This window comes from Rutilus rutilus, assembly GCF_951802725.1.
Source record: "Rutilus rutilus genome assembly, chromosome: 24".
NCBI classification, from domain to species: Eukaryota; Metazoa; Chordata; class Actinopteri; order Cypriniformes; family Leuciscidae; genus Rutilus; species Rutilus rutilus.
The window spans coordinates 15,705,353-15,720,412 of record NC_140228.1 but is presented as its reverse complement, the minus strand read 5'-3'; the positions used below and the strand labels follow the sequence as shown (position 1 = coordinate 15,720,412).

At 39.3% G+C, this 15,060-nt stretch overlaps 1 protein-coding gene across 5 annotated transcripts in view; it reads left to right on the top strand.

Annotated features, from left to right (window-relative positions):
- The first annotated feature begins 1,495 nt into the window (after positions 1–1,495).
- mllt10 (MLLT10 histone lysine methyltransferase DOT1L cofactor) overlaps positions 1,496–15,060 on the top strand; it is a 53,998-nt gene continuing 40,433 nt past the window's right edge. For all 5 annotated transcript variants that reach the window (XM_084399248.1, XM_084399247.1, XM_084399246.1 and 2 more), the window contains exons 1-2: positions 1,496–2,603; positions 4,532–4,611. In XM_084399248.1, the coding sequence (XP_084255374.1) occupies positions 2,441–2,603; positions 4,532–4,611 (243 nt within the window). In that variant the 5' untranslated portion in view covers positions 1,496–2,440. The remainder of the gene's footprint in view (positions 2,604–4,531; positions 4,612–15,060) is intronic.

Sequence of the window (15,060 nt, the reverse complement as noted above, 5' to 3'; positions counted from 1 at the left end):
CCGGATCTGGGGTATCCCTGCCCTTGACAGGAAAAAAAAACACGTCACCCATTTCACCTCTCTGTTTGACATTCGTTACAGACCTTAACACCGTTACGGAAGATTATTTAAGCGCAAAACCGGTGTGCAACTTATGTGAAAAGAAGCCAATATCACCTATCCTTAAATAGGGTAGCCTATTTAAAATGCGAATATGAACTATTAAATACTTTCATCAGATTGTTTATATCACTGACTTTCTGCAGATAGTAATCATGGACGAACACTGGTGAAATAGCGGATCAAGAATGGTATGGCAAAGAAGTATTAGGCCTACCACTCTGTTAATCGCATAGATGACTGTTGTGGATTCCAAGCAACTCCGTGTAACATATGTAAACATATTGAGTAGCCTAGTGTGATTTAAAAACTTTTTTCCATTATCAATAAAGAACGACAAAATGCTTTATTGTGGCGAATCTTATGTCAACATCTTGTAACTCAATTAGCTAAACTTACGTGGTGTTATTAAAGGTTCCAACATTGCAAATCAACATCGCCCCCACCACAAGAAATTTCTCCGACAGAGAGACTCTGATCAGGCACAACTCCAAACGTTAAAGTCAAAAAGGTCTGAAGCAGGGAAAACCACAATAGGACTAATTCTACAATAGATCATTTATTTTATTGGAACATTTCATACAAATGTTTCGTATTATTATTTTTTAAAAAAACATTGAACTATGCTGCACGTGTAAAATCAAATAATTTATTAATGTTATTGAGTATTCTTGCTTTAGCTTAATATTGAACTGTCCGCGGGGGGCAGGTTATTTTCAATGACATTTAGGCTATAGGCTACTGCATCAACAAGCTCAATCAGAGAATTGAGATGGACATCACGGCAGGTCGAAATACGCTATAAGGCTTGTCAAACTATTGGCACTGCGGAATTATCTTGATAGTAGGCCTACTCCAAAAACATGTTAAAATATTTATATAAATAATTCATTCTAAAGTGACCAGATCAAAAAACGCTGGAAACCGCAGAGGTAGGCTACGTGCCATTCTTGAGGTTAAGATTTATTTCTTCGTGTCATCTATCAAAAGAACATAGTGTAAAATGTTTTCTAATTGATGAAACGTTAAAGATGGGATCGGGCACCTACATTTTAAATTGAGAATATGTCTAATGGTGTGTAAAAAGTACTATACAGGCCTACGCACATTCATAAATATGAGCGACGCACGTTGTAACCTGATTTCCACAACATGTAAAAAAGAAAAGAAAAAAAAGAAAAAAGGCGAGTGTTTCGGACAAAACGTTAGTGTTTAGTAAGGGGGTCCTCATTGGGTCAAGGTCTGTGCTATTTGGTTTTAAATTAGTTTATTTGTGCGTGCACTATTTTGGCGCTATAGCCTACGATTTAAGGCTTAAACAAGCCCGATAGCAGCTACATTGTTTACTTTTTTCTAGATGTTAAACGGCACTTCTTTTTTTTTTTTTTTTCATGCTCCCACATGATGTCAAACATGGCCCATGCAAGCAGCCTGACATTCAATAAAACTGGAAGCTTATAGGCTATACCTAAACGTTTGTTGTTGGTTTATTGACAATAACCTCTAATCTTTGCTTTAAGTAACCGACAGGCAGTTTAGGTCAAACTTCGGCATACCGCTCACCTTAATTGGAGCAAAAATGCTCTTTATATCCATAACCTATAGGCCTAAATATTACAGTAGGCCTATCTAAATTGACTAAACATTAAATATATGCCTGCTTCTAGTGGATTCAATTATAAGAATAAGTTTAAACGAGCACCACTTAGCCTAATTAATGTTGAGAGCACAAGTTCATTGTCTGCAAAGTTAATTTCTTTGCCTTTATCTTCTATAACGTTTAAGAATATATACCACTCAAAGTCTGAAAATACGTGGGGGTAAACCTACTGAAGAGAAACTGGCAGGCCTAATTATTTTTTAAGTTATTTAGCACCTTAGCGGCATGTGTAACCCGAGCCTGCATCAGAATTCTCATTACAAGCCACATTCTAAAATGGAATGTACTTTAAAGTAACGTCTTTTCAGTTCAAAACAAAACTCCCAGACGATCGTACGTGGAGCGAGAAGAGCAGAGCAGTAGCTTGTCCCACGCTCGTGGTAAAATTCGATGGCGTTCGCCGCGTGGATCAAACAGCCCCAAGAGGCCTCTTCTACTCCACTGCCTCCCGTGTTCTGCTTTTCCGCGCATGCGCGCACACGCGCCTCCACATCCCGAGAGCCCTCAGTACGGGGTTTGTGTGTTGAGCCAAAAAAAAAAAACCGCCTTCATCAACAACGCAACCGAAATATGGCTTTTCATCGAAATGGAACATAAAATACGGCTTACAGGGGAGATTGGGTTTCGTGAGACAAACGCCCGACCGCATCTTTGTTGGTCTTTGTGCGTTGCTGGTGGTAGATGGTATCCAGCGAGCTGTATCTGGCAGAGGAAGACGACGATTCGGCGAGTAATATGAAGGAGATGATCGGTGGTTGCTGCGTCTGTTCGGATGAGAGAGGCTGGGCCGAAAACCCCCTCGTCTACTGCGACGGTCACGGCTGTAACGTTGCTGTCCACCAAGGTAAATATAAAAGACTATTTTATTTCACTTGAGGCGGGTGTTTTGATAAGTTTCCGTCTGTTGTGGTGAGAGAATTAGCTTAGCATAACGTAGCCTAGCCTAGCTTAGCTCAACGAACAGTCAGTATGACATAAGTTTAACCACTGTCGCTTGTTTGTGTTATTGGAATAACAGTAAGGAAATGTTAAATATTTTAACGGTTAATTTGGAGTGTTTTTAAGGAGTGGCGGTTGTTGTGAAGCAACGGTTCGCCGAAGGCCTGCTCGTGTGCTAATGTTATGCGTTAGCACGAGCGCTACACGGCTGTAACAGCATGTCGCTCATGGTTGTTGTTCATTATCTCTGTCTCAGGACCAACAACGTGTCAGTCACAGCTATGGAAACAAAGATGAGTCACATTCAGACAAGCTCTGTAAGTCATTACAGATAGGCTGATAACACACATTTATGGCTAGTCAGCAAAGCTGTCAACAAATTCCGGACTCTTAACAGGATCTTGATTGGTTATCCCACGTGTAGTTATTTGTCTTGTATTTTTTTTTTTTTTGTGGGACGCTTCTAGATGTCACAGTAATATCTGACTTGGTTTCAAGAATCTTGTCTTTGTGGGAACCTCAATGGTTACAGACGTGTGAAACAGAAAAATATGAGTTTTGAAAATCAACTTTTATGTTTTTGATTTAAAGTAGAACTGACGGGCTGTCATTAAAGTTTAGTGTTTTGACATTGAGATCCTGGTGTTGATTTCTATTATATATTATCATTCATACATGCAATGGAAATATTCAGTCTTGAGTAACTTGATGAACAAGTTTTTGCCTCTGCATGCTATGTAAATAGCTGACAAGTTTAGTTCAGATGTGTTAGGCCTAGCCTATATCCAAGATTTGGTTTTAGAGCTGTCAGTTCGTTCTTCAGCATCTGTTTTGTTAGGTCGCTGAAGATGATCCAGTACAAATGGGTAAAGTTGTCACCTTTAGACTTGTAGACTGATGATATTGTTAGTGTTTGGGCAAGCTTCTGATATGACTATTGATTAGCTGACAGTTTGTGACATTGATGCAGCAAAACATTTTGCTTAGTTTCTTGCCTGCCATTGGAAAGTGGAATTGCATGTTCATTCGCATTTGGAACAGAAATTGGAATACTTGCATGTGTTTACATTTTGTCAAGTGTAGAAATTACATTTTGTCAACTAAAAATAAATGGTCAATGGCTAGTTTTGCCATCAGCTGTTTTAAATGTTCTCAGCTCAAATATATCAAATACATTTTATATAGCCTAAGCCTATGTGAAATTAAACAAACATGCAAAGACCTTTGTATTGGACAAAAAAAGGATTCTCTTTGCACCTTTCCCTGACCTTGAAGGTGAACGTGGATCTCTTTTTGGTCTAGCTTTTCTTTCACACTGTCGTTTGTTTTAGAACCTATTTAGGTTGAGCTAAAAATGACAAAATACTTATGAGTGAACTTCTCTGTAAATTGAAACGATAATACAAATAAGACTAACTGTTTTGAGACCAGTGACACAAGAGAACATGAAAACTTCTCACATGCCTTTGTTCTGCAAAGTGCTCAAGCTGCTTTTGTTTTGTCTGCTTATCAAGACATAATCTAACGGGTTTCTTCAAGTGTATCCAGGCAACAGTATTTCCTGTCAAATGTCAGCGTTACAACAAGTCACGTGCCACAAGAGTTAACTCCGACTGTGCAAAAATTACCTATGTTTGGCTGATGGCGGGTGTTAATTTCATACCCCGATGTTGTTGCACTACAAATATCTCTCACATTTCTTAAAATATAATTTTTAACACCCTCACACATTAATCTCGAACCTTGACAGGAAGAAATAGTAAAGCTGTCAGATTTACAGTAGTTGAAAGAAAGTCTCATCATCTCATCTGTCCTTTATTCCTGTTGTTTCAGCCTGCTATGGTATTGTCCAAGTCCCCACAGGCCCCTGGTTCTGCAGGAAATGTGAATCACAGGAACGTGCTGCCAGGGTGGTGAGTTTCCTCTTTCCAATCTTTATACAAATCTTTCAGGCTATCTGTTTTGCCAGTCCAGATGTTACAAGTCTTATAAAGACTTATACAAATATTTATAAGTCCAGATCTCCTTCCTCTTTTTGTACATTGTGGATTTGTTTGCAGTTTCCATAAGACAGATCATATTTATTATTGATCCTTTGAACTGGTAATTGTAACTTGTCTCTTATAGTTTTCAAGTCAAAAGCTTTGGTAGCCAGGTTGAGGGACATATTAAATGAACATGGTTGAAGGCCAGGCAATGGACATTTAGGCATTCAGTATAATGCCCTGTGATCAGACAGTTTAATCTTGTCAGATCAGAATACAGTGCATTTAAGACCAGGGTATGCATGGACAAATGTCATTTTTATCAATGTTTTGTCTGGTAACTAGGGCTGTGTGATTAATCGAAACTGAGTTTTGATTTCGATTTTGGCACTCAATGATTATGAAAACACGATAATCAAGATAAAACAATGATTGTGCCAGTGGTGCGTTTTCACCCCTCGTTAAAAGCCCAGACTTGCATGTAATGTGACTTTCTTAGAGTTATTAAAAGCATGAAAGAGACCATGCTCTGTTCCGCATGCAGCTTTCTGTGGCCGTGCTCCGACACGGAGCAGAACACGGACAAGCAAAGTGAACATTGAGTTTCGGGCACATGCCTAAAAGTAAATCCAGTTGGTTATGTCTTAAAGGATAAGTTCGGTATTTTACACTTAAAGCCCTGTTTTCAGATCGTTTCTGATGAAATACAATGGTTGAAATTTGGACAAATGTTGCCGGCCCGAGAATTTTCGGTTTCTGTGGGAGCACCCCCCCCACCTACACAATGGCTGCATAGGTGCACTGGAACAATCCTTCCTAAAACGCATTAAACTTTCGTTTACAAAGACGTGAAACTCACCGAGTGGTCAGGGGTGTTCACTGATATGCTCACACAAAAATCGCTGCAAAAGATGCTTTCCAACAGGTTTTATCGTCGTTTTTGTCCAACTCCATTGACTTGTATTGGATGTGCTGTGAGGTACGGTATTACTCCGCCGGTTGGGCTCAACTGGGCTGGAGTGTCTATTATTCAAGCTCTCAATGGAAGAATGTACGGGTGTGAGGCGTTTGGAAAAATAGGTCCACAGTTTTACAACGAATGGTAAAACACCTGTTGGAAAGCATCTTTTGCAGTGATTTTTGTGTGAGCATATCAGTGAACACCCCTGACCACTCGGTGAGTTTCACGTCTTTGTAAACGAAAGTTTAATGCGTTTTAGGAAGGATGGTTCCAGTGCACCTATGCAGCCATTGTGGAGGTGGGGGGGGGGTGCTACCACAGAAAATTCTCGGGCCAGCAGCATTTGTCCAAATTTCAATCTTAACCATTGTATTTCATCAGAAACGATCTGAAAACAGGGCTTTAAGTGTAAAATACCGAACTTGTCCTTTAAGTGAACATAAACAGATGGGAGAAAATAAAATGTGTATCAGTATATTAGATTTGTGTGCATGAGGCCTTAAAGTGACAGCAGCCTAATATATGTGTCTGTCATTGATGTTAATCAAAAGAAAAAGAGAAAATTACTCGCTGTTCTTGACTGAATTACCTTTTTGTAGCTTTAAAGGTAGGGACACACCAAATCGACGCCAAAGAACTAGCGCTGATGAAAGCCGACTGTGTTGTCGTCTGCGTCAGGGAAAAAATCTGTGTTTGAACACACACCAAAAGGACTACAGGCTACTGTCAGCTAGCATGCATGTTCTGCGCCTGCATATAAAGGAGATAAGTCTATTTAAGCAGGTATATTCGTCATTCAAAAAGGGAAAGTGAAACTAAGACTGCAGGTATACAAACCATAAACAAAGGAGTGCTTGCTTACCGTTAGGGGTGTTGAAATTAATCGTTGCATTGAAGCTACAGTAATATAGGCTACCATTATAGATTATAGCCTACTGACGTTTCTCTGACGTCCTTTGTCACACGCGCGCTTCTCATGCTAGTGTAAAATGGTGGAGGGAGGCGATTAATAAAAAATGCACCCACTATTTTAAAACTTACAGCGTGTGTGTGCGCGCGCGCGAGTTGATTGCGAGTGTGTCTGAACGTTATTGTAACTAGTACACTTGACAGTTTCATGTGCTTTTAGTATTTACTAGTGTTTGTTCTAAATGGTCCTGTCATCTGTTCAGGCTTAAGTTTTGTTTGATATTTGACATTCAGGAAGTGTACTTTCTTGGAACAGATAAAATAAAAAGGGATATCTGACTGCTTGTATTCGACGAAAATTTAGGTATGTGCAGTAATATGGAAAAGTGAGGATGCAACGCATGGTGATATCGAATCGGTGACGTGATAATCGTAATCGAATTGAATCGTGAGACCAGTGACTTTCACACCCCTACTGACCGGTTTGAATATCAATCATGCTGCTCACGTTCTTTATTCCAGTCGGTTTATGATATTATGAAAGTATTTGTGCATTTCGAATGCTAAGGTAAGATGACGTAAAATTGGAACAGCCTTCTGTCTGTGCCATAAGTACCTTCTTTGCTTGCTTTCATCACTTTTGCTCGTATTTCTTGTGCACTGATTCGTTTGCTGAACAGCCAATCAGAGTTCTCTCTCTCCTGAAGCTGATTCTACATGTTGAGTCGGCCAAAAAAAACAACCCACTGCATCCGGCTAGAGCCAACAGTGCAGAACACACTGGAAAAACTGAGTTGGCCGACACTCAAAAAACTGCCGACCGTCGGCTTGGTGTGTCCCTGGCTTAATAAGAATCAAAGCAAGTTTAATTCTTAGTGAAGACTATGCTGTGTTTTATCTTTCTGATTCAATTTCTGTAGTAGGCTGTTAGCTGAATACTTATAGACTTGCATGAGAAAATCAAAACACTGATTGTTTCATTTGTATCTTATCTATTGCATTTGTCCTGCTGTTTGTAATTAGGTTTTTGTTTTTGTTTTATTGTATTACTGACTGTTCACAATCACATATTTTCAATAATTTGTAAGGACTTTTTTTTTTTTACTTGCATTAGTTAGCCTAGTATTTAGAGCTGTACGATTCTGAATAAATTGTGAATCACATTTTTTTTTTATTAAAAAAAAAGTTCATGATTCATAATTCATTAGGCTATTTGAATCAGCTTTTTGAATGAATCTCTTGAATGAACGATTCAATGACTCGCTTATTTTGGGTGCTTCTCAAATGGAAGGCTGATTTCCTATTAAGATATCTCGGCTGCCACGTCATCAAGCGCAGCTGAAGGCCGCCTCAATTTGAAGGATCCTTGGAAGGCAACCTTCATTTTGCATCCTTCATTCAGCCCATTCTGAAGGATGCATCGAGTGTATCTTTCGTGTCCTTAAATCACTTACAATCCTTTGCACACATTCCAATTCACAAAAAAGAACTGACGAAAAACCGAGAGTTTATTTTGAAATGTAAGACAAAAATAATGTTTTCAGAGATGAAGGCATGTTATCTTTTGTTTTGGTGTAAAATAATCACTTAACACTAAAGTGGCAATAATGTAAGCAAAAAAGAACTGTGGTGGTGGTGGCGCAATGGATAAGACACATGCCTTTGGTGTGAGAGACCCGGGTTCGAATCCACTGTGAGACACCAATGTGTCCCTGAGCAAGACACTTAACCCCTAGTTGCTCCAGAGGCGTGTGACCTCTGACATATATAGCAATTGTAAGTCGCTTTGGATAAAAGCGTCAGCTAAATGAATAAATGTAAATGTAAGTTATGTAAGCCATTGGGAGACCACAAACAGTTGTCATTCACTGTATTGCATTAAAGGGATACTTCACCGATTAGCATTAAGCTTTGTATCAGTAGAAACCCGGTAGTATTTTCGAATGACCGTGCTTCCCTCCCTCATGTCCCCCTGAGACGAGAGATTTCTGTATTATGTGTCTGAAAAAAACCATTTTGCGTCATCTGAGGCTTTTTTGTAGCCTGACTACGTCAGACTTCGTACTTCCGCTCAATTTCAGTTCGCTTCTGTACTCAGTCTGAGATATCGACCTGTCTTTCAGTTTTCCTCCGGCCTCAAAACAGCCGGCCAATCAACGAACAGAGGGCGGGCTGAGAGCCGTGACGTAGACGCTGATTGTACCGTGGATGCGTAGTTTTACTTCACATAATCTGCAAAAGTCATTCACAGCCATGTTCAGTCCGGTATTTCACTCGATGGTTTTGTTTTCGCATCATACATGTGTTTACAGTTGAAGTTCAATGCGGCTGAGTCGGCGCATAACACACTTCTTAACCAAACGTTATGTGATTGGCTTACGGGTAACCAATGATTTTAAACTTCAGACAAGCTTGCCCCGCGCGAGAAAGAAAACGCTTTTCTATTACGCCCTTCCAGACTCTGTCTACGAAGCAAAGCGAAGTAGCAGAGTTTGGTATTACCAGGCTAGCTTTTTTGGCCAGAGGCTAGAGACTACAGCGAATATTAGGAGCTCGTTCCGCATGTTTTCAACCCGCCCATAGGGGGTGGGATCTCACCATAAAACGGTATCTTTTCAGTTTCGAGTCAACTAGTAGCCTAGTTGTATCATTTCTTCCGATACTGCCCTCTGTAAGGTAGGCGTGGCTTGGGAGTGGCCTGTAGGGCAGCGAAGCAAGTGCATTCTGGGAGTTATTGTCTTTCATCCACATCCCAAAAATACATTTTCTGGCTTTTCTCAGTCTAGAAGGCACCAACTTCTAAAATAATTTCACATTTCTACTACATAAATGACCCAATTTAAATACACATTCATCTTTCCAGCGGTGAAATATCCCTTTAATAAAAGGCCAGTTAATATAAAGATTTTTAATACAAAGTATTTTTTCCAAAATTACATTTTCGTGTTGTGACCATGGTGTGTCGTAGCTTACTAGACTGTCTCATTCTAGCTTTCAATGCTGAGGAGTCTTCCAGCCTAATGGCGCTTTTCCACTGCATGGTATGGCTCAGCTTGGTTTGCTTTTCCACTGCAGTTTAGTACTGCTTCAAAGTGGGTGGGATTATAGATAGACTGATCATAAGTTGCTGAAAAACGTAATTCCTGGTCGCCCCATCCAGCTCTCGCTGGATCCGCTCCTCACTACCAACGAGAGGAACGTCTGCACCTCGTCTACTGACCACGATTCAGCCATTTCTTTTTTAAAGTTTTCGTTTAAAAAAATTGTGCGAACAAATGATTCTGCGGTGGCTGTTGCTGACTATTTAAATCTAGCAGGTTTGGTGTGTCGTGTAGCAAATCCAACGACGCTGGTAGTGACGATTCTCTCTGACCAATCAGTGATCTGCAGTTGTTCACACGTCACATTTTAGTATCGGTACGGCATGATTGGAACCTCAACAAAGGTGGAACTATTTAAGTGAGCCGTACCAAGCTGTACCATGCAGTGCAAAATCACCAAAAAGTAATCGTACTGTGCAGTTGAGAAGCGCCAAAGCGACCCGTACCGAACCGTACCATGCAGTGGAAAAGCGCCGTAAGAAGCATCAAAAGGACTGGACACAGCCTCGCTAGGATACAGCCTTTCTGTTTGAGAAGCACCCAAAAGACTTCACTTGTTTCATTACTAGATGAATTAGTGTTTTTGAATGAATCTCTTAAATGAATTATTCAAATGACAAATACATTTTGACACATACAAGTCACTTGTTGCCACCTACTGGTGTAATGATGTAATTGATACAATCGTCATCTGAAAAGCACCAAGTTCAAGCAGTTTTTATATCCTAACTATAAACTTTTATCCCAGTTCTTCTGTCATAATTTGAATTATTGAAAGATAGTAATAATTATACTGTGTGGTTTAAAAAAAAGACTGTTTCACACCTTTACATGACATCTCTGTCTGGGTCAGAGGCAGCGCCAACGCAGATTTGAATGTTTGCTGTGATTGTACTTGTCAAAGGTTTAATAGACAGAGCTGAAATTGTGTCATTTAGGAATAAGATCACGTGGGTGTTTGAAAAGAGATCGCAACCTTTTAATGATTAATCGTGCAGCTTTACAATATATTTTCATCACATTTTTTTCCTCATGATCTTGTATTGATTACTTTAGATTAAATAGCAATATTTTTGTGTTTTTTATTTTTGCATTCATATCATGTCCTCAGTAATTATGAAGCAGGTTGTCTATGCATAAACTCTGAGACTACAGTTTCTCTGTTTGGTCTTTTCAAATGTTGGTAACACTTTACAATAAGGTTCATTAGTTAACATGAACTAAGAATGAACAATACTTCTTCAGCATTTATTAATCTTAGTTAATATTCATTTCAACATTTACTAATACGTTATTAATATCAAAGGTTGTATTTGTTAACATTAATGTACTGTGAACTAACATGAACAAACAATGAACAGCTGTACTAACTTACACTGGACAAAGATTAATAAATAATGTAACAAATGTATTGCCAATTCGTGAGCTTAGAATTATAAGGTCCTATCTCCACTTTTGGTCGAAATTGAGTTTTTGACATAATCTGATCCATTAGGTGTTTATTAATGCCTGTGTGGTGTTATTTTTGTAAAAAAATATTTTGTTAGTAGTTATTAATAAAATAAAAAGGTTCCATCTCTCCATTGCCAGCTGGGATCTAAAAACTTTGATGCTCTATCTCAGAACTACTCTAAACGGAGATAGAACCTTATAATTCTAAGCTCACGAATTGTTAGTTCATGTAAGTTAATACATTAACTAATTAACCTTATTGTAAAGTATTACCAAAATGTTTTTTTGTTTTAAATCAGTGGCTGGAAGTGGGCTGAAACACTTAACCTTAAAGGGGTCATATAATGCCATTTTTGTACAAGCTAATATGATTCTTTAGGGTCTGAATTAAAAGTCTGTAATATACTTTAATTAAAAATTATCTTTAGTATTGTAAAAAAAACACTCATTTTACCTGGTCAAAAACAGCTCTGTTTTCAGCACGCCGTTTAAGTGCATGTGTCTTTAAATGATAATGAGCTTTGCTCACCCCGCCCCTCTGTTCTGTGCGTACACGGTAACACAATAACACAATAACCATAACGTGTTGTTCATTATAAACGTGGGATTATGAATTATATTGAGAACGTCGTACATAGAAAACATGCCGTAATGTACCCTGAGTGTAAACCTTAGCCGCATTCATTGTGAAGCGTGCAGCAAGCGATTTGCAAAGATTAAAGGTATAGCGGAGGATTTTCTTTTTCCGGGTGGGTAGTGTAAACTATTGGTCCACCTAAGTGTCAATCATTCTGGTGATATGTTTACGTAAGGCCGTCGTACATGCTCATCCCTTAGTTTTCGCTTTCTGCGCATGCGCACTTTCAGGTGTTTATATGTGTGGTGAGCTAGAGCTAAGCCATTCATTGAAGCTCGCCGTTTCACCGGGTCGTTTGAAAATGTCTGAGGGTCGCAAGAGAAAAAGTTTGTACGAACTGTATGAGAAGAAGAGAAAGGCCTCAGAAGAGAGAAACAAGATCAGAGTGTTTTTGGGAGATTGTTTCACACGATGGCGTGCGCTGAAAACACAGGTTAGGCTTCCCACTGATGCCTCAGTCGCGAAGTTTCTACTCGACAGGTAAGTTTGGCATGCTATTTGGAGAAAAAGTGCAAATCTTCTTTTGGAAAGTAATCTTGTATGAGCGATGCCGACAGCAACTTGTAAACAGAGCGTGCACGAGGAGAACCTCGCACACGTTTAATAGGCGTTCCCTCTCGGGAGCAGGTAGAGTGTTGCGCATGTGCATTTTTTCAAAAAGTGGAGAGGGCGGTTCTTATCTAAAATTCGGAAAGATCCTCCGCTATACCTTTAATATAAATATTAATATAAAGGTTAATAAAACATTACACTCACTTCTTCTTCTGGAGGTGCAGCAGGAACACGAATAGTTGGTACCGATCCTTTTTTCAGGAGCAGCTTCTTAGCAAAACCAGCTTTATACTGACCTCGTTTGTAAAGCAGTCTGGTGTGTGAAATGATTCGCGCAAACATGAAAGCATTGACTTTGATCGTGGGGAATATTCCCTTCGAAAACAAACTCAGCCACTGCGTCTTCAGCGGTTGGGATTTAGGAACATCAAAATGACGCCATTCTGCTCATAGACAGTGCTCCAGCATATCAACAATGACCGCGCCGGTCCGCGCGGACTATGATTGACAGCTCGCTCACGAGCGAGGGCGGGTCTGTGTTGAAATGCTGCTGTCAATCAACAATCGTGGGAGGGGCCTCGAACGGCTTGATTTGAGAGGGGGGAAAACATATAAGAAGATAAAAAAAAAACACTGGATGGATTTTTATAATTTTATGATGGTTGTGTACAGGCACTGCCAACACACATTTCAGTACAATCAACTTGTAAAAGTGCATGTACCATTATATGACCCCTTTAAATCACATATTTAACAATGTATACCAAACCATAAACGTGGGGTGTATGTATGCATATAAAAACTGTATGACTTGTCAGGACTCTTAGGCCTGTATGTATAACAGATGTTATCAGACTTAATAATGTGGTATTCGACTTTTGTTTTGACTTGTCTGAATGGTAAGAGGTTTAAGCTGAAAATATGAGAATTGTTCTGAATTGTACAAAAAGCTTATTTATGGCTTAGACCAGGGGTAGGCAAGTTTGGTCCTAGAGAGACGATGTTCTGCAGAGTTGAGCTCCAACCTTAATCAAATACGCCTGAACAAGCTAATCAATGTCTTCAGGATTACTAAGGCTATAGGCAGGTGAGGGTTTTTTTCAGGGTTGGAGCCAAACTCTGCAGGACAGTGGCTCTCTAGGACCGAACTTGCCTACCCCTGGCTAAGACATAGCTTCAGAGTTCATATTTCTCTTTTTTTTTTTTTCATCATTAATTGAATCACAGTTTTGATTATTTGTCGAGCATTTTCTGTCATGTAGTAACATATAGTGATTACCGGTACTTGCAAATAAGAAGTCTGCTTTTTTTATACATTTTCACATAATATATATAAGCAAAATTTGATTGATGAATGCAGTGTCTCTACGTTTTTATTCAACATCCTTGTATTATGTATTGTTTTCAATGATGGTGTCCTGAGTAATGACCCCTTTTCATAAAACATGCTATAGCTTAAAATACATGCCGTTCTAGTATTTATAAATAGAAGATGGTGGTTGGGGTAAAGGAAACGTAAATGGTTAGGATTGGCAAAGTTGTGTTGGCAGTTAAATCGGTTTCCTTGGAGCTCAGCGATCTGATGGCTGTACATGTGACTTGTGTGAGCTGTCAGGTAGGCATGAAACCTAAGTGGCAGTTTAGAGCAGAAGAATAGTGGGTCACAAGAAGGGGAAACCTGTCACGTAACCCATTATGTGGGCATTTTTGTTGAAGGATCTGCATTCATGGCAAAACAAGGCATCCCACATAACATCTTTTATGAGGTTAGAGACATTATTCAATGGCAACTGCTCTTATTCTGAAAAGGAACAGGATTTTTCTTCCCTATTTTTAACCACAGGTTTGTCATGCAAAAATGGTGTGGCCTTTTTGCCACTTCTAACCAATCCAAACCCAAAGATTTGTGAAAATCATAGCTTGCCTTGCACTATCAGAAAGATTTCTTGCTGGAGCATTTTTAAAACTTGAAGCCTTTTTTTTTGTATTCCGAAAGCATAATTGACCTATCGGTAAACCCCTCCCCTCGAACGCAGATGAGCCAATGGCAGATGAGTATCAGTTGCACAGGGACCGGAACTCGGACATCTTTAGGTTTCAGCGCCATAGAGAAACATTGGAAGATCCGAAGCTCTCATCGGTTTGATGGTGTTTATGCTACAAAAATTGTAAAACGATGTGCCTGGGGTACTTGTAACACTGATTCCAGGTATCCTGAGAGGATGGGCATGGGTATTCATGTATTGAATCACCGTACATTGCGCACGTTCACCAGCGTGTTTCAAAAGTGTGATGAGATTTGCGTGAAAAAAAAACATTATCTGCGCAATACGGCTAAAGCCGGTTTATTTATAATATCACTGATGTGGGCGCAGTAACCTGGTTCCCTAAGGATTCAACCCCAATCTCAATGAAGATGAAAACGTTAATTTTCTGGTTGTCATACTCTCATTAAGTTATAATTAAAGTTAGTGAGTCCATGCTAACGTACAAACCTAAATAGCTAACTGTTCTCACGTCATATGCAGACTGGTCTATAATTCAGTGCCTCTCCATATTAAACTGGTTAAATGTAAATTTATTTAATCTTACTCTGCGGTACATTAACAGTGTTGATCCTGGATGTTGTTTTTCTGTGATCGTGACGACCATAACATGAGGCTTCTCCTGCTTGCGTTGTGATCTGTAAACCCTCGCTTCCAAATTAATCTTGTTACCCACCATATTATTTTAAAATCTTTTATACATCCCTCCATGGCATATTT